This window comes from Fringilla coelebs (genome assembly GCF_963513975.1).
Source record: "Fringilla coelebs genome assembly, chromosome: 8".
Lineage (NCBI taxonomy): Eukaryota > Metazoa > Chordata > Aves > Passeriformes > Fringillidae > Fringilla > Fringilla coelebs.
The window spans coordinates 17,384,058-17,407,816 of NC_140066.1; the positions used below are offsets into that span (position 1 = coordinate 17,384,058).

A 23,759-nucleotide genomic window follows, 5' to 3' on the forward strand; every position below is an offset into this window, starting at 1 on the left:
AACACTCCTGAATTTACATGTTTGACTTTTGACTACTTCTCCCACAAAAAGGTAAAAGAAGTAAGTAACATCATATTACATCAATACAAGAGCTAAGAGCAAACTAAGTTTCATCTGACTCTGGTCACTCACAAGATGCAGCACAGGAATCAATTTAGTGGGTCAGGTGAAAAGAAGAAAAGGGATACAGCATGAGAACATTTCAGCTGAAGAAGAGCATATGCTGACTAAGCTGGCCAAAGAACCTGGGCTGTGAAACCTGAGGGTGCATGGAGCTGCAGATGAGAAGAGACAGAGATAGCAGAGCTGGCCCTGTGCAGAACCTGCTCCCCCTCTGAGAGCACAGGAGAGCTCAGCACTGCTCCCAGGAGAACTCAGCACTACAGCTGCTCCCAGGCAGCACCTGCTCAGGGCTGGCTTGGTCCAAGCTGGACCCAGCCAACCCAGACACACGTTCGGGATGCATTAAGGAAATGGCTATCCCAGGAAAAAAGCAAAATGCCAAGGCATTTAACATACAGGAAAACTGGACTCTTGACATTTCCAACTACAGAAAAGGTAGAAAGAAAGTGATCTCTAAACTCAAAGCATCAAGGGAACAGAACACCTGTTAGCAGTTATTACTAAGTTTAGAGCTCCCTGAGGAGACCAAAAGTCCTTTTGGGCAGTACCTTAAAAATTTCACCTATCTGTATTCCCTGTAGTTTCTATGCTCTTGAATACTGTCTACATTTATACACCGTGATATTAATATGCAGTAAGTAAAAAATATTTTTAAAAGCATATTTTTTCAAGACAATCATATGTATTTTCACCATGTGCCAACATAATCAGCATTTCATGGTTTGATACATGTTTACCTGTAAAAAAAAAGCTTATCTAGCTCAACTACAGAGCACAATACATTACAGCACAGCAACCCCTTTTTAACTAGATCTGGTTTTGTGCAAATTACTAGGTTTATAAACAAGCCACATGAAAATAAACTTTTAACCTCCAAACTCAAAGTGGAGTTGAGATTGAACATTAACAGGTATATCATGCTAAAAAGACACAAATTTTCTTTTGTGAACTTACCAGAATTATTTTTTTAAGCACTCTAGAAGATAATAGATATTGATTATTCTTTTATTGCAGCACAGGGACTGGATGAAGCTAGTGCACTGCAAGACTCTAACTGGTCATAACTCAGAGGCATAGTGGAGAGCATTTGAAGACAGCCTGTTCAAATCTTCTGTCAATTTTATTTGGCTTCTGCTCTCTACTGATGCTCATTTTGATTTGCTAAGTATAAAGCAGAGCATATACTGGAAAGTAGAACAACTTTCTTTAAAAGATAAAATAAACAGTGCTCTCCATCTGCAATTCATGGTCTAGTAAATAATCTATACTTGTCCTTTCTGCCTTAGCCTAACATAACCCCCCTAGTGCACAAAGAAGAGGACCATGAGCTGTTTAACAACATGTTACAGAAAAGGGAAAGGCTATTATACTCTGTGGACACCATGAGCCAAAAATTATATACCAAGAGTATAACAAGCAATTTGGAAGTCACAACTGTTAACAGTAATTTAGGTCTTTTAAATTAACCTAAGACTTCTGATACCTTTTGAGAAAGCATAGCCAATACTGACTGAGTAGATAATATGAAAGTTAAACATACTCAAAATATTTTCTGTTTATTAAGAATCTAATGGATTCCATCTAACTCCATGAGGACTCTTCTACATTGGTGCAAATCATAAAATAATAACTTCTCCATTTAACAATGCAATGAAAATGCTGAAACATGAAAACAATTTACCTCCTTGTCTAGCATAAAGGCTTCCTCCAAAATATCCATTCACTGGCGATGTTGCAGCATAAACAAATATAGCTGTACTAAGCATTGATCCTCTCCTACAAGAAGGGATGTTTTTGGTAAATGACATATAAAACCAAACATGATTAGACCTAACAAACCCCTGTATTTTTAGCAGAAGCAGCTATTTAATATTTTTATGTAATACAAATATTTAAAAGTGCTTAAACTGTAAAATCTGCGTAAGAATGAGAACTGTTTGTACACAAGGCTTTGGCCAAGTCTAATTCAATGTGGGAGAGTTTTGACATACTACACTCTTTCCTAAGATGCATTTATTTTAACTGGAGTACAGACTCTCACCTCTGATAAATATACCCTGACATTTGGATGTGTGTACTTTGTGCATAAATAACTATTTACTTGATATCCATTAAGTGTAAGATTCAACTGCAGATAAAATGTCAAAAGGTCAGTATTAACAAAAATATACTAAGATTGTGAATAATGTTTCTGCCATCCCCCAGAAATTAACTTTTAAGATCAAAAGTGCTCATCTGGCAGAAAATTAGATTTAGAAACTATAAATACTATAATGAAGTCACAAATCAGCATTAAGTAGTGCAATCAGAAGAGCCTAGTAATTTTTAAATGTCACCCCATTAAATGTTGGACTACTAATTCTGGCATAATTTTTCTGAAATTTTTCAAGCAAAGCTAATAATTTTAAATCAAAGAAGCCATTTCCAAATACATTTTAAAAGATCATATCTAAGAATAGGAAGATATAAATGTTGTTCATTAATAGAATTGTTTCCCCACATCCCTCTGCTATTCTTCAACAGCAAATAGCAGTAGATTTTCAGCTGACTTACTGTACTTTCTTCAAATTAGTTGCTCTGAGAGATTCTAGTTACTGCCATTTTGATTTTTGAGGAACCATTCCTGGATGCCTGCTGTACTCAAAGAAGCAATCTTTAGCACTTAAGCTTCCATGACAGCATGACCAAAGCAAATATACCTGCTGGTCACACACACTGAAGCACTGTTTTACCAATATTTGTTTTTTAAAAGCTTCTTGTAACTTAAGACAATTTAGAGACACATGCAAAACCCCCAAGAGCAGGCACAGTCTGAAATGGCCCCGCCACTGTGTAAATCCAGACTACCAGTAAAAACAACAGACTTGGTGCTGTGCTCCTAAACATAAGAATTGTCTGCACCACATTTGGTCAATTGTTCCACTACACACCCAGAATTAAATTCCCTTTGAAAGTGACAGAAAGGCCAATTGCAATAAAAGACTAAGTGCACTTATCTTTTCAAAAAATACTGTTCTGATACATTTTACAACTGACATGACTAACCTACAGCCTCCCTACAGGACACACACATTCTGAAATGGTTTCATTTTGTTCTCTGAAGGGCTGATATGCTGCACAATTAAAAGTGTGTATGTATGCCTGTCTAGAAATATAATGATGAGACACAAGGAGGGGAATAACATCCTATGAAAAATGAAAATATGCCAAGATTCTGGTACTACAGAGTGGCTTTTTAAACACTCCATAAAAGGCCACTAAACTGAAAAGCAAGAGTTCCCTCTTGCGGCACATGAGAAGTATTACAACTTATTAAAATCAGGTAACAGGTGAAAGTTTTGTCACTGCTTAAAACAAATCACTTGTAAAAAACGCAAAAAAACCCAAACACAAGCCAATAATTCCCTCCAATACCCAAAACACAATCACTACAGAAACAGATGAAGTCTACCCAGTAACCCAAAAATCTCAATCAAATTGAGAGGTAAAGCAATCAAATTGAGAGGTAAAGGAAGAAAACAGGTTAACTACAAGTAGTTTGTCAAATTTAAACTTGAGTATTGTTTCTTTTTTTAAATTGATTCTTTCCAGTCAGGACCTATTTCCGGGGATTTTACATCAACACAGGTTGAGCACTATGTGTTCAAAAGAACTTCAAGAATTACATTTTCATTCCCAAGCAGACTTATGATAAGACTGACTTAATACTGACTTGTCAGCAGAAAACAGGACTATTCACAACAGAGCACACTCTTATTTCAGTCTTCACAGGACATGGTGGGGAAATAGGGTCAGAAATATCTTATTATCTTGCCACTCTGGATAAAACCAGGAGTGAAATATGTACTTTTGAATATATATAATTCCCATATTATCTACCAGTGATTCTGCAGAACAAACTAGTTTCAAAATAAGTAATTCAAAAAGCAAGCACTAAAAGAGAAAAATCAAAGGAGACCAACTAATGTGGTAACAGTAGGACAAAGTTTCGTTACAAATTAAAAGAGCACTTCTTAATACTACATCTGATCTACACATTACTACTAGAGACTCTCAAACACTTTTTTTCAGGCCACTTAGTACAATAATTTTTGTAATTATTTTGTTCACTTAAACATTTATATATGGAAGACATGGCACAATTATACTTACTCTGTGTATAAATCTTCTATCATTGCAACAATAATAACTATAAGAGACACAGCAAAAATTTGACAGCCAGAACCAATAAGCGATGAAAATATTAGAGGATGACTGGATGGTCTAAACACATCTCCATGGACCTGCTTCCACCCATACTCATCACCTAGATCTCTGTCCTGGGAACAACAACAACAAATTTTAGGTCTAGTCATGACAATTAAACACAAACACACAAGCTACATAAAAACAAAAGGTCTGATTTAATAAAGCAACTTCAAGTGAAGTGTGTCTTCTCTTCTAAATGCATCAAATTGAAAAGTTTACTTTTCAGATGCTTATGAAGACAACAGATTACTACCTTAATGTATGACACAATAAAGTCTATCAAAATCCCTCCCTGTCCCTAAAGCGTCTGAGGTGCTTAGGAGCAAACCAGGCTTCTATTACAAAGTCAGAATGGACCTAGTTAATCCTAAGGTTGGATATGAACATTAACACAATGACTAGAGAGAGATTTTTGGGTCGCAACCTAGAAGCATGTTATAAAGAAAACCAGTAACACTTTCAAGACACACAAAAGGCATTTTTTGTCCAATTGAAGAAAGCCATTCAGAGCTGCTAACACAATGAATGTATGACAAGGAAGCAATAAACCTTAAAAAAGGAGCTCTAAAGCATGGATGCAGGTCTTACCATATCATCCATTTCTTCCTCCTTGCTGTATCTTGCATAATCTTTTCGCAAAGTTCTCATTAATATCATGGACACCAGGCCAACCAGAAAGATCACCATCATAAAAGAATTGAAAATTGAAAACCAGTGAATCTACAAAAAGAAAACACACCCATAAAATTTAGAACCGTAAATGTTTTTCAAATTGTTCCAATAAGGATAAATTGTTGCCTATAAAAACAGCTTGTCAGCACTAGCTAAGTAAAAATAAACCATACTGTAAGTAACACTACATCTTCAGAGAGTGACACTAAAACTGGCCTGTGAAACACCACACATAAACCTTTTTATCAGCCAGCCTTGCTTAGGACCAGTTGTGATATCTTAGTTAAGCAGCAGCAAAGTTTGAACAACTGGCTGTGCACACTCCCTTGGTAAGCAAAAGGCAACATGATGTACTGCTGCCTTTCTCGAGAAGAGATTCAAGTAGTGAAGCCAAAGGAATTATTGCTCTGCACAGGATGAAAATGTGCAGCAGCATTATTTTTGCTCTCAAAAGCATATGCTTCTGGTTTTCACTGAGCTCCAAACAGAATGCAAAGTCTCTACTTTCAGAAAGCAGCACAGCTCAGTACACTACTGTTAGGAGATTACAACCACAGATTTAAACACAACTGATAGTGCCACAACTGATAACTGGCTTAGGCTAACGCTTTTTGCTCTGCATTTACTTCAGAAAGAAGTGTGCCCATGGCCAACTCCATTTACTCAGCTTTCACAGTTGCAAAGTCATGTCCCTGAAGTTTCATTGCTTCTGGTCACCTGAATGTATTTTCTTGAACTACACTGTATTTTCTGCAAGCCTGAAGAGCTTGAAGCTTGCCTGAATATTTATTGAAGCACTCTAAAAAAAATGGAGCTATCCTATTTTAGCAGCAACATTGCCACTTAAACAACAGTCAGACCTCCCTGTTTTATTGTCCCAGAACACCAGGAAAATCTGAAAATTCAAGGATGTAATCCAAAAATTGCATGACATCTAAACTAATGCAACCATTGTAAAGGGATGTATTATAAGGCTGTCCTAGAACAATACATACTCTGTGCTGAAAGAAAGATGGGTCAAGGTACTTGTCAAATCGGTCTTCGAACTTCACATCTGATTTCTTCCATTTCACCTGAAGAGAGAAATGTTTATATTTGAAAAGCTCCTTACAATATTTTTAGCTATACTCACATGCAGAAACCCAGAGCACATATTAAAAATCATCCACTTTAGATGTCTTCGTCAATATGAATGGGGCTCGGCAAAAAACATTGGAATGATGTTCTTAAATACTGGCATCTGCAGGTCAGACATGGAATGAACACCAGCCACCTCTCCTCATGGATCTAATTTTGTTCATGCTTATGTTTAAGAACAAGGAAGAATCAGTCTTACACTACCTCAGTTCTTTCTGTCTCTGTGAGGTTAACCAAAGATACAGATTTGTAGTTGTCAAATACCAGAAATCTTTTTCATTATTACAGAATCTATATAATGTATATATACATATGTATGAACACACATATACATGTAATTACTATAAATCTAGACACTGCAATTGCCAATAAATCACTCTGAAACCAAATGGAAAAGTATGTGTTTATAGACAGACTATCACAGGGTAACAGCGTATTACAGCTGTCAGTTCCCCACCAGCTGCATAGAGGACTACTTTTGATTTGGAAAATGTAATTGCACTAATGAACTATACAGTGCTAATATGGTAGCACAAAGTATTTTGTCAATTTTTACAAGACTGCATTTAAAAATTAAAATTAACATAAGTTTACAAACTAAATACAAGCCTACCTGAAAATCTTTTTCAAAAGCATGCCAAAAATTATCAGGATTTTTAGTGATATTGAAATAAATGCAGCCCCCTTGTACGTATCTATTTTAAAATCCATGAGAAGGAACTATCCCTTCCAAAAGCTGTTCTCTTACTGAGTATAGAAGAAAGCATATAAATGTAGATTGAACACCCCAATCACTCACCACAGTCCTGAGACATGTTAAAAACCCCAAGATGCCAGCACTACTCACTTTGAGGTTTGACATTAATGTTCCTCAGTTCAAATGACAACTTTGTTTAAGATTAGTAGCTTTCAACATTGTTTCAAGCAGATACATTTCTCATTAGAGCATCTGCCACTATGAAGCACAGTTTAGAACAAATCCACCAGTAACAATCTGTGAATTAAACACCACACACAGGCCAGCCCAGCAATTGCCCAGTGGTGCCAACAGAATTTGATAGAGAAGTCCTGATCTTTGCATGCTAAAAAGTCTTTTAAGGGAATATCTTATGTTATTTTTATTACTGGCTGCAACTCAATGCTGTCCAACTTAAAATTTAGAGCAAATGGACTTCACAATGATGGTAGAATTTGAAATAGCAAATTCTGAAATTTCTGCTATTGATTTTGCAGCAAAAATAGGGAAATTAGTGTAAATGTAATTCTAAAAAGCACATACAAAATCCAGTTATCTGCACTTCAAACTATACAACTTAGCACAAAAGAAATGTAACTGTGGCAAGAATATTTTCTGAAATAAAATCCTGTGCTGACATCCACGCATGGAAGACAAGCAGTGCATTAAAAAACGGTTTCACTACATAAATGTGTTGAACATGACAAGTGAACCATCACTTGATTTAAGTAACATCAACTAAATAAAGAGGAAAACTGAAAAAATTAATGTCTCAACCAGCAAGCAGTTTATTCCATTACCTTTTATCATAGCAACTTAATATCATATCAGAGAGCTTCAGAAAAAGAAATTTAAAACCTTATTAATCATGTTATAGAAATAAGAAATTTCTACTGGAATTGCAAAACAAAGTAAATTTTGATATTAACTGCTTGCAAAGTAAAAAAGCTTACAGTGGGTTCTTATCCTAGCTGAGAATCCAGTTCAAACCAATGACAGAAAGGTCAGAAGTCCAAACATGAAGACAATGTGTACCTGCTCATGGGTCCTCTATACTTCTAGACTCCATCCTTTCAGGGTATCTTCCTTTCCCACTAAAACACTTTTCTGCACATTACAGAAACTCCAGTCTGTTTGGAGTACTTCAAAAATTTTAAGTTTGTTCTTAATAAATCTATCAAGATTTTCCAGCAACAAAACAGAATCATTGAAGGAGTGAAGATGCATCTTCCTCTAACATAGCCCAACACATCAGTACACATTATTTTTGAGTTATTTCACCAATTTTTGAGTTATTTCACCATGTAGAGTTTCTTATTACAGGTGCATCACCAAATTACTTACTGAATATGACATCTGGATTTTTGTGTTTGGTACCAATTTCACCTTTCCTTCACTGGTCAGATTGACATCTACGATTCTATTTCCATTGAAACCAATTTCAAGTTTTTTGTAAGTCCAAAGGTAATAATCTTCTCCATTTTCATCTGCTTCTCCAACAATCCCTGCATAGAAAACAAGTGCAAGCACCTATTACAGGTATGCTTTTCAGATATTTTGCATTTACTTTTTAAAACATGCACTACAAAGTTTTGCCAGCTAAAAAAGCAACATAAAGAGGACACAGAAGACCATATGCTCTTCTTTTCAACTCTAGTATCTGGACTCCACTTTCAATCCACGGCTCTCTGAAATACGTATTTTGTAATGGCATTAAAAGAAAAAGCTTGCAGCTACAAACACTGCAGAAGACCCAACAACAGTGCCTCTACTTTTATTTGCAATTCTTACCAGATAAATAACTAGCTAAACACAGATTCATTTTCCCTAACAGAACTTAGCCAGGACCTCTAGAATTTCCCATCTTCCATCTATCTATTCGCTCATTTTTCTTCCTCTTAAGAATTTTACTTTTTCTCTGTAATCCTCATTAGTTTACTTCCCAACACATGCTTCTTGCTCTCGTTTGCACACAAGTTTCCAATGCTTGCCAAAAATGTGGTTTTATATTAGAAAGAAATTCTTTACAGTGAGAATGGTACAGGTTGCAGGTTGCCCAAGAGAAGTTGTGGCTGTACCATGATGAGCTTTACGCTCTCTTCCAACTCAAACCATCCAAATCATTCTATGATTAAGTTCTTCATTTTCAGTAAGTTAGTGCAAAATGTCTCATCTACTACAGAAGAATTCCAGAGACTGTGCTATGTTGGGTGAAAACAAAAAGTTTAACAGTCAACAAGTTCCCAGGCTGTGTCACCTTTGATGTCAAGATCAAAGATCACATACAAGGTGTACAAGACGGAAAGTTACAAAAAAAGCAGCACTCAAGATACACAAGGCTGAGGGGAATGGGAGAACAAGTAGGTGAAGGATATGGAAAAGACTATCACAGAGTGCCAGGTATATGAAGGAAGGGCCTTTGTGCATCACCTATCTTTTTTAATTTTCAAGGTGGTATTTTTCTGTCAAGTTTTTCACTCATGCTCATCTCTCAGGATTGCCTTGTATATGCCATCTTCACAAAACATGTGCCAGTTTGTGCCTCCACCATATAGCCTGGCACCTGCCATGCCATCTGTTCCCATGGTAGTATCCAGAACCATGACAATAAAGACCTCTAAACTACTTAAAGGACATTCTGATTAATCCCTCACTGAAGGAATGAACTAAAACAGTGCTTCACATAGTTAGGGAATGTCCTGAAACAATCAAACCTAGTCTCCCTCTCCACTATGGGACAGCAAATCAGGAAAAAATATAAAATTGAATAATTTTTTCTGAATGCACTTAGAAAGAGCTTGTTGCCTTTTTCAGATTAGAAAATAGTGTAAACCTTAGAGAGCCCTCAAACAGCAGTTTGATGTCATTACCTGCAGTTATCAGCCGTTAGGAAAGACTATGCCTAGTCTCTACTGAAAATAGAGTACTCCTTATAGGGCTTGAGGACTTCTAGGGCAAATTTTAGGAATTAGTGTTTGTGCATATGTCTGGTATCAGTAAGGCTTAGCAAGGTGGAAAATCATAAAGAACACAAAGAATGAACTTAACTAAAGTTTGCCAGGAGGAGTACCATGAATGCATCTGGTAGAGCCCAGGGAAGTGAATGGTCTGCTTTAAGAATAGAATTAAAGAGAAGTTGCCTAGAATTCTCAGAAAACATTAGCACCATCTGAATCCTTTTCTTTTACACTCTTCACAGAGAACTTTATTTTGGTAGCACTAAAAAAGGATTCCAGCCATCTACATTTAGGGAACAAAATTTTGGTTTAATCCAGCTACAAGATGTGAAGCCACAATGAAAAAACGAGGATATTGGGTCATACCGTATATACAATACATGCTGGCCAGTAAGGTTCTCAAGACAGGTAATCCAAATAAAGTGGATCAACATGATAACCTTCACACAGTAACAAAAAAAGTCATTCAGCACAAGCTATTTTTAATGCAAGCTGAGGGTAACCAGTTCTGGACACTATCCTCATGAAACCAAAAAAACTCTTCTCAGTATTCAGAACATTTCAGGGATGTCATCATAACTACTTCAGACCTTACACCCATGTATCTTAAACAGTCCTAACAGTTTCCTTCATTATAGTTACTGAAATTTAGTAACTATTTAGAAATAGTTACAGCTATGCAACAACAATCAAGCAAAAGATATTTGCTTTCTTCAGTGTCTCTACCTGCTACCACATTACAGGGTACTAGACAAGTTTATACAACACACTCAAAGGCACCAGTAAGCTGGCAGAGGCATGTGTACAGCATCATTCATGCCACATTCATAACAGAAATACTTAAAATAAAAACTGTTCAGTTAGCAGCAAGTCTCAGAGCTTTAAGTTTTAAGCAGCACTGAGAGCCCAAAACATTTCTGTTGCTGAACAGAGACCCAGGAAAACCAAAATTATTGCAGATAAGCTATATTCCCAGTTTTCACTATCGGACTGGGAACACAAAGGTCCAAAATACTAATTCAGACTTGCAGATAAACTCTTCTGATTGGTTCAGGTGCATCCACTCCTTTCTCAGCCCCCCACCAAGAACTCATTTAATTTTTTGAATAGAAGTCAGGCTAATATTGACCAACCTGCAGTCCTTCTACTTTTACCTAACCCGCAAGAGACACAGACCAAAATTGTCAGCACCACTTGCTTTCACACCTGATGTCAGATTAGATCCTTACATAATACTACCTGTACTTATGATCCTGCAGTCCCCATTATGTAGCACAGCTTGAGATCCTGGTTCCAAACTATCAAAAGCAGCTTCTTAATATCTTAGAAAGATGATACCTATATTCTACATATTTTTTAGCTGACTTCTTGCACATAAAAAGCATACTACTGGGAAACATTAGAAACACAGGAATCACAGGAAACCAGATTTTTTAGCTGAGAGTATAAAATTTGTCATGTATAGAAGATTTAGTAGGTATGTTTGTTTTTTGGCATTTTAGATGATGAAACATGACCAGAAAAATAACTCCTAAAAAAGAAAACCTCCAAGACTTGTTAGCCACATAGGATTCCAAAGAAGTAAGCTTAGCATCCATCATCCCTGGTCAATTCAAAGCCTAAATACCTGCCCCCAGTTTAGAAAAATAATTCACTGGTCTTTTGCTGAAAGGCCAAAGCCATAAAAAATATTGTAGCAACAACTGTCACTCACGAATGCTTTTAAAAAGCCTACCAGCAATTACACAAGCAGTACAGCAAAGGTCACACAGAGTAATTCAGGTTTACTCCAAGCCTGGCTACAGAGACATTACACACGATAAACAAATCATCTGAAAAGAACAAAATCAATACTTAAGTACTTCTCTTCAGGCATTATAATGGTATCTCTTAAAAACAGATACATTAAAACAAAACAAAAAAAACCCCAGACCTTCCTGACTACCAGATAAATAAATAAATAAAGTGTTAATATTTCTGCCATGTTCATCAGACAGATATTTTCTAAAACCAATTAAAATAAGAAAGAGCTAAAAAAAAAGCACCCTTTGTCAAAATGAATTAATGATGGATAGCATTATTCATACCAGCTCTCAATGAACTTTTCTTGCATGACTTGAACTGCATTTCTGTAGGTGCTGTAGGACTTGGTTTAGTTTGGGCAGGTTTACATCTTTCACAGAACACAGGCAACAAAGACCTTACGGCTGTCTTTCATTTCCTTTCAGTTTTTATCTACAACAGGGGAATTAGACCTTGGAGAGCTTGGTTGATTGCTATCAGTGCAAAGTGCAATCTGCAGAGCACTCTTTACTAGGTATGTGATCACAGGTTACGAGGGAGCAACAAAACACAGAGACCTTAGGAGACAATGGCAATAAAGATACACACATTTTTATGCAAGACACAAGCCCTTCTAAACCCAGATAAATAATACTCAGCAAGAGAAATTCTGAGAACTGTAAAAGAATAAGTAAAATAAAACACATACAACAAAGCAACACTGTTAGCAGCCACTAAATTACCATGAAATTAAACAAAACAGTTTTTGCATGAGTAATAAAGAAAAGTAGCAAAATACAGCTTCAACTCTCAAATAAGCTTGTTATTCATGATCACAATAACATGGACCTTACAAGTAACCTACCTAATCACCACTCAATTGAACATCTGAACAAATTTAAACCTAAGAACTTACTGTTATTAAATCAGGGCTTTAGAAACAAAACAGCTTTTCACTGTTTTTGTATTTCACGTGTACAGCCTTCCTACTGTTCTTTCAAAGCTATAAGCCTTCAACTTATTTCACACCAAATTGATTAGGCTGGAAAAGAACACTGAGATCATCGAGTCCAACCTATGACCCAACACCATCTTGTCAACTAGACCACGGCACTGAGTGCCACATCCAGTCTTTCCTTAGACACCTCCAGGGATGGTGACTCCAACACCTCCCTGGACAGCCCATTCCAAAGTCTAATCACCCTTTCTGGAAAGAAATGCTTCCTAATGCTCAACCTAACCCTCCCATGGCGCAGCTTTAGACTATGTCTTCTATTACTTTACTTCATACTCTTGTGAATTTGATTTGCATGTAAGTTTCTTCTGAAATTCTTGCAACAAAGCTTAGTCATTAAATGACTCCATGAAACCCACTAGTACAGGACTTGAGTAGGTGTAATCCAGTCATCAATGCATAATATCACTCACCCCATATTGGCAAGTCATCAATATACATCTGGTACCAATAGTGATTTTTGATAGCATACACAAATGCATCTCTTCTTCCCTTGTCCAAGTCAACTTCACAGTAAGTGGTCTGCATCACATCATCTGCAAAAAATTAAAGCACAGTTGAAGATTTATTAATGAGTTGGCTCAAAGTGAAGGCAAATCAAATGGAGGAATGGACAGAGCTGAAGTCTCCAAGCCCTCTTGGGTATACTCAAGTAGATAACAATAAAGAACACTTTAAAAGGAACCATTAAAGCAAATACATGATTGTCTTCAGAAATTTACACTCCTGCATGCAGAGGCTTCCCACACACTGGACAAGAAAAGGTTTCACAGTATCCTTTTACTGCTTCACTCACACTAAATTAAGATACAAAAGCTGATGGCAGATTCACCTGAACAGATAAACGAGATCTCTCCAATTTTAACAAGAGGTATATGAACTTATTAACAAATACCTAAAACTATTTAAAACATTATCTCTGTTTTAGTATAATCAGCTTTACCGACTAGGAATAATGTTTGTAAAAAAACATAAAACTTTTTAAAGTTCTCAGCAGTTTTGAAGAAACTACCCTAAGGAAGAAACAAAGCAATCAGAGTAAAGACAGAGAAAAAAAGGAGAGAAGACAAAAATAGGAATAATGCAAAGAACGCACAAGAGGCTACATTTGGAGATAAAATAAAATAAATCCACCTCTTTCAGCCAGAAAGTTTTTCTTCCCCATGTACAATTTCTAAGTCATACTGTTAGCAGCCTTTCTTTTACATCCCAGTTTCCTTCCCTAATGTCTCCTTTTCAAGTGAAGAAAGATGAAAGGCCTCATATTTACAAGACTTCAGACAGCAACGGAGACAAGCTCCCTCACCTACATCATAGTAATTGTATTCATGCTACAAATAGTGAAACGCAGTAAAAGTAAAGAATTCCAACTTCTCCTCTTTTTGTCATCACTGGAATTGAGGACCCATTTTAGTAGACAAAATTAATTTCTGCCCTAAGTACAGCTCTAACTTGTATTAAAATTCAGCTTACTTTCTTTAAAACACTAATTACAATATAAAGCCTAAAAGGAAAATCAAATCATCCGCACAGAAAAAGCGCAGGTAAGCAGAATATTTCTAGTACAAAGCATAATTACTCTGATAGCAACGAAAGTCAAAATACGCCAAGCACATCTGGTCAACAAAACTTCTTTTCTGGAGAAAAAAAGAGAGTAACAAAACCATTCAAACCAACAAATGTACCAAGAAGACTTTCAGTGCCCATACTGGTACATTCAAGAGAAGGAAGCCATTAAAGCTGGTATCACAGCTGAAGCAGACATACATATTCAAGTTTGCACTTATGCCTCTACCGAGCTGGATCCTGTATTTTTGGACTGTGTTTTCCCCCACCCTCTCCTTGGCAAGTTTTCATTTTAACATATTTTTAAATTGTCTTGACATTAATTAAAAGGGGGGAAAAAAAAGCTAACACACAAACCCCAGAATCATTATTTTCTCGATTTGTTGCTAAGTAGGGATTCTTTCCAAAATATTTGGCACTTCACTGTCATACGATGTTCAAATAAAGGATAACACCTTTCTAATACTACATTTTTTGACTCAAAGGATTGTTGCACACACAGATCAAATAAGCCATGAATTAAAATACAGGTAGAAGAGAAACTGGTAGAGGCTGCTGAAAAAAGCATTTCCCAGGGCTGAAGCAAGAAGCCTGTTTTGGAGAAGTATTATGGGTGCCAGGCTGGCTTTAGGTGTCTCTCTGGTTCCCAGCAGTACCAGCACAGGCAGGTTAGACTGTAAACTACTCTAAATTACTCCAAGGGCCTTCAGACTGTGAGATTTGCCACTTGTTTGTTTGTGCAGAGCTATTGTGCATATTATGCTTTAGGATATAAACAGTGAGGTTTGCTGCCATTAAAAAACAAAAAGACTTTTTAAAAATCATGTATCATCAAATATCATTTGAAGAGAAACTACTGCACTGACACAAGGCTGCAGATAGCATTGTGCCAGGAAAAAAAAAACTGCCTTCACTCATTTTTACAGATCTTATTTCCAGTATTCAGAATACCAGAAGACATCACAGAGATAGCATGATCACATCTGGATTAAGTGTGTTACAAGTTGCTCCAGGGCACACACACAAAACCCCAGTGGAATCAAGAGAAACAATCTCAGTCAATTTTTGCAAAACACAGGCATGACATTACATATGGAATATTGATGTCAGCCATACTGCACAGTACAGCTCCTCTCACCTCCCTGTAAAACAAGTGAAGGAAGACAAGTGCTCCTTTCTCCAGCCACTGACAGCTGAAGCTGTTGTTTAGTTATAGGACAGGATTAGGTAGTCAAGCTTAAATCCACTGTTAAATGATTAAATGAAAGAATCTTAGAATGGCATTTGGTGGCTGGGGTACCTGATGTCTACTTCATTACAGCTTTACCAGCTCTAAGGTTTTGCATATGTTAGAGAATTCTTATCAAAATTATGGCTGGATGTGTATCCAAGAGGAGAGTGAAGTTAAAGGCAGGTTTTATGGCACCTCTTTATAATAAAGTAATATCTGCTATGCAATAAAGCTTTAGGAATGTCAGTAGCACATTTAGGAAATTTTTTAAAAGCATGACTCATTAGAAAAGCAAGTGTACTTAACCAGATTTCAAATTTCCTATGAACAGTCAGATCAATGGGGTTTTATTCAAACATGTGAACCTCATTATATCTGACAACACTAAACGTCATCCTTCTAGAGGTGTTGCAGGAGAAAGTTCGGGTGAAGAACTCCCCATTAGAAATATGGTCATTTAGTAACATTTCTGAAGAAGTACAAAATGCAATTTTGTTAAATCATCTTTTTCCTCTGTAAATTAATCTTCTCTAACGGCACAGTATGGTAATATCAAAAATAAATTTTCAAATTGAAGTTACTATGATACCAATGTTCAATACATTTAATAATTTACTAGGTCTCAGGTGTTGCAGAGGATGTCACTCAAACACTTGAGTAAAGAACTTGACATATTAATTAAAAAGCATTATTATCCTAGATTTAGCTTGACAAGATAATTAAGCCAACCGAAAACTTAGACGTTATATTACAATGTGAGTGTATGTTAATAATTCATTTCTTCCTTCACACAGGTATTTATACAGATTTGAGACCTGTGATGTAAGAACAAAATTGTTCATGCTGTAACAAAAGGAAAATCCAACTATCTTGTAAGATTGCATGATCCTTTCATATGCCACACTTAATACAACAAGAAACACTACTTCATGGAGACTTGAATAATGTAGATTTGCCTCACCAGTCACCACCATGAGAGTTCAAGTGGAAACCTTCACTCTCAGAAGGGCACATTTCTGCAGGATCACGATTTTTTTATTGTAGTTCAAAAAATACAGGCAATGCCTACTGATTCAACTGCCAGTTTTACTTACACAGTTTAGTACTTCAACTAATAACAGCTGTAGCCTAAACAATTCTTTGAATATGATGAACAACATGCAGCTTCATGTTTACCCGCTACTGCTGTCCAGTGAAACAATGTTGAGAAGGGAATGATTTTTTTATTGCAGAAGCTAATTTATTAGAACAATTCTGTTTCTCTTTTACTAACTCTAGAGGATAAAAACCTAAAAGTATGAAGTTCAAACCTAATTTTGTAAATTCATGCAAATCTAATTTTGTAAACTCATACAATACTTTAAAGCAAAAGAAATGCCTGCAACTGTTAATCTTGCCATAATGCCAAAGGCACATAAAGAAAAGCACAGATGCCTGTAAACTCAGAACTTAGATATGATTCACATATTCATGAAGAAAATCTGTGCAAGTTGATTACTTATTATCTTAATTATTTCAGCTGCAGATTTTAGATACTCAACATTCCTTCAAGCTGCATCTTTTACTTAAGAACACATGAATCTATTGGTATCAACCAAGCCTCTATCTGTTTGCAAAAAGAAAAAGGAAAACAAAAGCCAACCAAAAAACCAAACCACCACAACAACACCAACAGCCCTGTTTCAATTTAATTGCAGCAACTTCTGGAACACTGATGCAGAAGCCAGTATCAATCACACTGAAATCAAACTTGTGCAATACAAAAATATTATTTCAATTTCACTGATACAATCAAGTTACAAGGGGAAAAAAAGTGAACACCCCTTCTGTACAAAACAAGGTCTACCATTAAAATGTCACCAAAAAACTGAGCTACCATCACATTTCAACAATCTAATTGGAAAGGAATTCTTTATACCAATGCTAAACTTTAGGACTGGTCTATGAAATCCAAATTTTACAATACGTAAATTGGATACAAATTGTACTGGGTTTATGACAACTTTTAAGCCTCTAAAAAATGAATTTAAGTATTGCAATCCTCTGCTATATTTCTTTATTTTTAAAACCTGTGCATCAAGGGGATTTGAACTACATAAATTTTACATAATTTCATATTAAATACTAATTTAATACTAAATAATTACGATTACAATTAATTTATACTTGTTACTTTAAAATGTGGAAAAATTAGTATTTTAATACTTGTAACAGCAGATTAAGGATAGCAAAATAGAGTTGACTCCCATTCAGATTTCACTTCACAGACCACTGCTAGAAATACTAAACCAGCTCCTGATGCAGAAGCTGCTGGAATACAGTTAACAGCAAAGAGATGATTGTCTTCATCTTTTAGCCAGAGGACACAGACTGCAAGAGAAAAAACTAGAAGTGCACATATACAGCTTCACACATCATCTACACAAACTTAGTAATCAACCAGCTAGCATGTACCATCTGCTTTATTGAAAACATCTGACCTGCAGCCACTTCAGCTGTGAGCTCAATTCACTGCATGTTCAACACAGATTATCAATCTACTTAACTCCAAGGTGGTAATAATAAGAATTAAAATTATTAAAATTCTGTGCATTGGGCTACATCATAGCAGTAAACATCAACTCACAAACCTTCTAGTCTTTTCAATTTGGTGCTGCACCTGGAGAGTGCACTTGTCACAGGAATGAAAGAATCTCTTTGTAAAGTTAGGGTACTTAAAGGCAGTAAAAATTACACATCAAAATGGCTGTACAAACAAACATTTACCATATTCTGATAACAGAAACTTTATTAAACTTCACCAATGTGTTGAATTGCTGCCAGTTGCCTTCACTGTCCTTTCCATTTTGTGTTTCTGAGGACAGTCTATGAGGTTTGACAAGAAAATTATTTCTCCCACATTGAGGAAAACTTTCAGCATGCTACAAGTGTTACAAACCAGTAGTAGGACTGTTTCCCAGTACTTGCACAGGTACTCTTTCTTTTTAAAAAAGAAAAGACTCAACTCCAAACTCCTTTAGTGTGGCAATGCTATCTTCTATGCAAATTTAAAAATTATGAAGAATTTAAGGTATAAACAAACTTTGTAAAAATCTTTTATTCAACTTATCCTACTGCTAGCAAAAACATCATTAGCTCTTTTATTTTGCAGATGTCCAGTTTTGGATAAAACTTTTACAGCTTACAGAAACTAAATCCCATCTGACTGTAAATGCTCAGACAAGAGACACTATGCTTAAGTTCTCCATCCAGTTAAGCCCTAGTGATGAAATGCAGTGTTCTGGAAAAAAAGATACACAGAAACATAAATTGACTCAAATTAATAAATGTTAAAATTCAAGAGGCAAAATGAATCTGTTACTATTTGAAGTTCTGCAACTACTACCTACAGATATCTGAAAGGAGACACACAGAGAAATTATGCAATAGAAGACTCAGGCCTTAATACCAAGAAATATACTTGCAAAAGAAGTTAAATGTCTTCTCTGGAAGAGTATAGCAAGATGGTGAGGACAGGGAACAACAGGAAGAAAAATCCAACAAACCATCTCCATCCTGCTCCAGCCTGACTGGCATGAGTTAGAGACAGCAATGTAAAGGTATTTGTCAAAGTTATTTTAAACTAGACATTAATCAGAAGGATTCAATCATCAACTTTGTGTTGAGGTGGAACTTTGAAATACTGAGCCCTTACTACTCCCTTTGCAATTGCAGTGAGTTTACAAGTATTCATCATCACCACAGGAAAAAAATTACATCTTCAGAAGTGGTAATTCCAGAATATTAATTCCAGTAAATTATCAAACATTCATACGCAGAAAACTTAGTTTTACTTCGTAAAATTCTATCCATTTACTTCAGAAGCAATATCTACTGCAAGCATTTTCCTTCAAGAGTACATAGATGGAAACGTCACTGTAAACTCAAAAGCCAGTGGTAGTACCAATCAACCATACAAAATACACTCAGGTGCTAGCAACACGAAAATTTAAATTCTTCTCATTAAAAGATCAAGTTTGAAGAGTTTGTGTATTTTTTAAGCGACTAAATGCACTTTGAATCACTTACCTTTAAATTTGATGTCAAGCCCACTAAATTCCAATTCAACTCCTTGAAGTGCTTCCCCTAGGGTTTCATGGTAATGGCCGATGCTTTTTTTTGATCCCACACAGAAAGGGAGAGAGAAGTATTTGTATGTCTCTTGGCGATTGTGGTAGGGTCCTACAGTATTCATCCACAGAACAACTTCCTCTTTATCTTGGTACTGAAAGACAAAGTTATTGAGTTAAATCAGAAGCTCAGCAGAATAAAAATGTTCAAGAAGCTCTTATTTATATTAACTAGCAGGGCAGGATTGCTCAATCACAGGCAACAGCCACATTTAAAGACAGCTGAGCATTTTTGTATTTTGCATGACAGGGACTCTAGGATAAAATTTCAGCCTGCTTTCACAGAAAAAAAAAAAAAAGCCAAGTTGATCATACAGCTTCTTACAGCCTATCAGTGGAGTATCAGATGAGAGGGATTTAAGAAAGATGTAGAAGACGCAGCGAGCAGTCGTCTTGAAAATAAATAAGTTTTCACAAATTTTGTAAAAAACCAGATCAATTAAAAGCAAAACTCTGCTTATCTCAACTGAAATAAAGAAAACACCAAATTAATGTCCTGTTAAACAAGATCTTAGCAAAGTAGTCAGGCAATCTACCCACACTGCCAGATATTTTGTATTTTCCTAAAATGCAGGTCCCTTTCTTTTAGAAAAGGTATAAACTGCATTCAAAATTCCCAGAAGAGCACAATGCCTCACAGGAAGCACTAAAATTAAACTGTTGCATACCTATAGTAGCCAAGAAAGAGCCAAAGTCAGACAGAAGAACTGTATTTTGATGCATTTCCAACATTCCCACAGTGAAAAAACAGAACAGCAAGGAGTCTCGTGGCTGCCATGAAATCCTCTCTGGGAACATTCACTCTTCACTTTCCACAGCTACTGTTAGCCAGGAAAACATATTCCTTGTCTAGGAGCCAATAATTTTTTTCAAGCCCTTATTACTTCTGAACAATGAAAAAAAGTACTTAGAAGTCATTAATCTATCAGTTTTCAAATACTGGACAAATTCAGGAAAATTAAATGATCTGAAATAATAATTTGCATTATATCTGTATGCATCTGGATGAGGTATCAGATTTGCTGATTAGTACACAAAGTCTCTCATGCAGCACTACCTCACCTATAATTTCAATAGAGTAAGAGGGACAGGGACAGCAATATAACTTCTAAGACAGGAAAAAACCCTATTTATAATTATATACACATAAAAGCAAATCACTATAGAGGTCCTAAATTTTTTTAGGTACAGAAGTATAAAATACTATTATTAAAGACCAAAACACAGACACAGAACATCTTGGAGAAGAAAAGAAAGCAAAATGTTAATTAGATGCAACTATTATATAGTGCACAGCTGAAATACTGAACACAGGTTCTTCAACTCCATTTATTCTGAACAACCACAGTCATACCAAGAGGTCAATGCAGAAATGAAATAGAAAAAAAAATTCAGAGTAAGTTTAAAAGTTAAACTCAAGTATTTAAACAAATATGCTTTGGAAAATAATTAAATCCCTTTAAACTAACACACCATCTCAATTAAAGGCTCCTCTTTTTTGTTTACAAAGACGTACAAAGGTCATTCCGGTCTCTTATGTGAGTGATTTCCAACAAGAAACTTAAAATATCTTACTAATTTCATTCTGAGCTGCAGCAGAGACCAAACACTTACTGGTTTCACCTGCCCCTTTGCAGAGCACACACATTTCTGACAGCTAAAGAATGTCAAAGAAGCATCAAATAAAAAGTAAACAACAAGAGAAAGCAAGAGAAAGTAGACATTCCTCCTCTCTGCCAGCAACAGAAAGGTTATACTAGTGCAGCACAGTTATCCAAAGAAAGTTGGGACAGATAAGAGAAAGAAAACAAAATCCCAGTTCCAATCCCCGCAGCTGCAGAAGCAGACAGTGGAGTCTGCACTTTGAATCTGCCTCTAGCTCTTGCCAAGAGAGCACGGGACAAGCTGGTCCATATCTCTTCCTAGCCTGTTATTTCTATCATGTCTTCTGTTTCTTCCTCTAACAGCTGCAGAACATATTTCCAGCCCTTTCTCAAAATGGTTTTTACTTGTCAAGAGCCCACTTTAGCACTACTTATACCAAACAGCTTACATGTGAGCTGACCTACGTCTCTGTTTAACCTTCAGTAATAGAATATGACAACATCCTTAGGTCTGTCAGTTCATCTTTGACAGCCTGAATAAAGAAAGCACTGACCACTGCTTTTCTCAGCTGTTCCTTTCTGACATGCTTCATACTGAGCTGGGACCTCCACATTTTTAAAACTCGTGACAGACGAGGCAGAAACCAACAGATTTAGAACATAATATGTAAAACCTTGTTATGTTTTCTGATCTATCAATGTCACTAAATAGTAATTACAACATCTGCAATAACAAATCTGGTTTTTGCTTGTCTCTTATCTGCATGTGGCTTAGTCCTTCTCCAGGGCCTACAAGTTTTTCCCACAATGACTCCAAGATGCCATCAACCTACTCTAAAGAAGAAAGGGGCCACATGAAACAGATGCAAAAAATTCAGTCTGCATTTATTACTTCCTCCTTTCTCACAACCACCCCAGAACAGCAGGAGATAAACCTTTTCAGGACTGCTACATAAACAAACACAACACCTCAGGCAGCCCAGGCTACACCTCACTCACACAGTCCTTAGGCACAGCCAGATGCCGTCCATCAGGTGCTCCCGGTGGCGACCTCCTCAAATTAAGATCATTGTAGTAAGCAAAACAACTTAAGCACTTTCAGCTTAAATTTGGGGGTGGTGCCTAGCAGAAACTGAAGGACATTTTCTTCTCTCTCCACTTGTTGGGTTTTGCTCATTGTCAATTATAAGGATGAGCTTTCACATTTAAATATATTTCTCTGAATGACAGATCCTATCCTTGCATTCTTAGCCTAGTGGTAGGGTAACTTGCTGGCAAGAACACAGCGCTATTAAAGAGTTCAAGTGTGGCAGTTTGATGGGGGGCTTTCTGTCTGGTTTCTTTTCTGTTCTGTTTCATTAGGGCCTTCATAATATCAAAAAGTCCACAATAAATAAGAGTGCCAACACAAAGGAAAACTTATTTAGGCAAGACAAGCACTAGAGTATTTTGTAGGAGACTGTACTGTCACCTCTTTATGAGGGCTGCTAAGTTTTGAGAAGGCTTACATATAACACACCTTTCAGCAAAAAGGTCACGCTATGAGAGAGAGAACATTAAGTAAGCCAAGATGAATATAGTAAATGACAAGGCAAAGAAGGTGAACAATAAGAAAGATGCAATCTGCACTCTGGTGTATCTCAGCAAGCTCTTCTGGTTTTGGTTCATATGAAGGGATAATATACTGCATGTAGCTCAGAGATCCCAATTATATTCACAGACACAAGCATTTAACAACTTGGTCACAGTGCCACAACTCACATAGCTCAGTACTTCCATATGTGAGAGAAGGCCATAAAACACAATTTTATTTATGTTTCACTTCCTGTAATTTATAAAAAAATGTCTGTAAGCTTCACATATTTTTCTGCACTAAGCTTAATATCAGTAATTTCTGTAGCTGCATCTGTAGTAGTAATTTCAGGCTGCATCTGTAAATATAATGATATATTTACAGATGCAGCCTGAAAAGTCTCAGCATCAACACAAGTTACCTACCATACAGCTGTTAAGCTAAGGGAGACAAACCCTCAGAAAATACTTTCTGTAAACGCCAACCAGGTGGTGGAGAACCAACCTGCACCTCAAATGCAACTACGTATCACGTACAACCCCTCACCACAGCTGAGGACATCTGCTCCAAAGCAGCACAAAATGGTCAGGCTGCCTGTTCAGAGCACTGGGCTGCAGGGATGTTCCTATGCAAGCTAAAATCCCATCCAACCCATCTACAGTTCTTCCTTGTAGCCGGTATTGATGGGTCCACTCTAGCTCCCTGCAGAACACTAATCTGGCAGGAAGCTTGTGTAGTCTGACATGGCCAGGCCTGCATCTCTTCTATGTAATACAAATAGTGAAAAACTCGGGGTCTGCACCACTTTGAGGCTTAATATAAAGACAATTTCCATACATCTATACAATTTAGAAACTATTCAAGTACAGCAATACTGCCTCAGTAATCAAGTACAGCACATACATCTTTCTTTCCTGTTACCCAACAGGGCACTCATGGTGTGGAA

At 36.5% G+C, this 23,759-nt stretch overlaps 1 protein-coding gene across 1 annotated transcript in view; it reads right to left on the reverse strand.

Annotated features, from left to right (window-relative positions):
• TM9SF3 (transmembrane 9 superfamily member 3) overlaps window positions 1-23,759 on the reverse strand; it is a 45,314-nt gene that overhangs the window by 17,471 nt on the left and 4,084 nt on the right. Inside the window, exons 2-8 of the mRNA XM_084210123.1 lie at window positions 19,536-19,731; window positions 13,084-13,206; window positions 8,261-8,421; window positions 6,039-6,116; window positions 4,960-5,091; window positions 4,276-4,442; window positions 1,805-1,899 (exon numbers count right to left, since the gene is read on the reverse strand). Of these exons, the coding sequence (XP_084066249.1) occupies window positions 1,805-1,899; window positions 4,276-4,442; window positions 4,960-5,091; window positions 6,039-6,116; window positions 8,261-8,421; window positions 13,084-13,206; window positions 19,536-19,731 (952 nt within the window). The remainder of the gene's footprint in view (window positions 1-1,804; window positions 1,900-4,275; window positions 4,443-4,959; window positions 5,092-6,038; window positions 6,117-8,260; window positions 8,422-13,083; window positions 13,207-19,535; window positions 19,732-23,759) is intronic.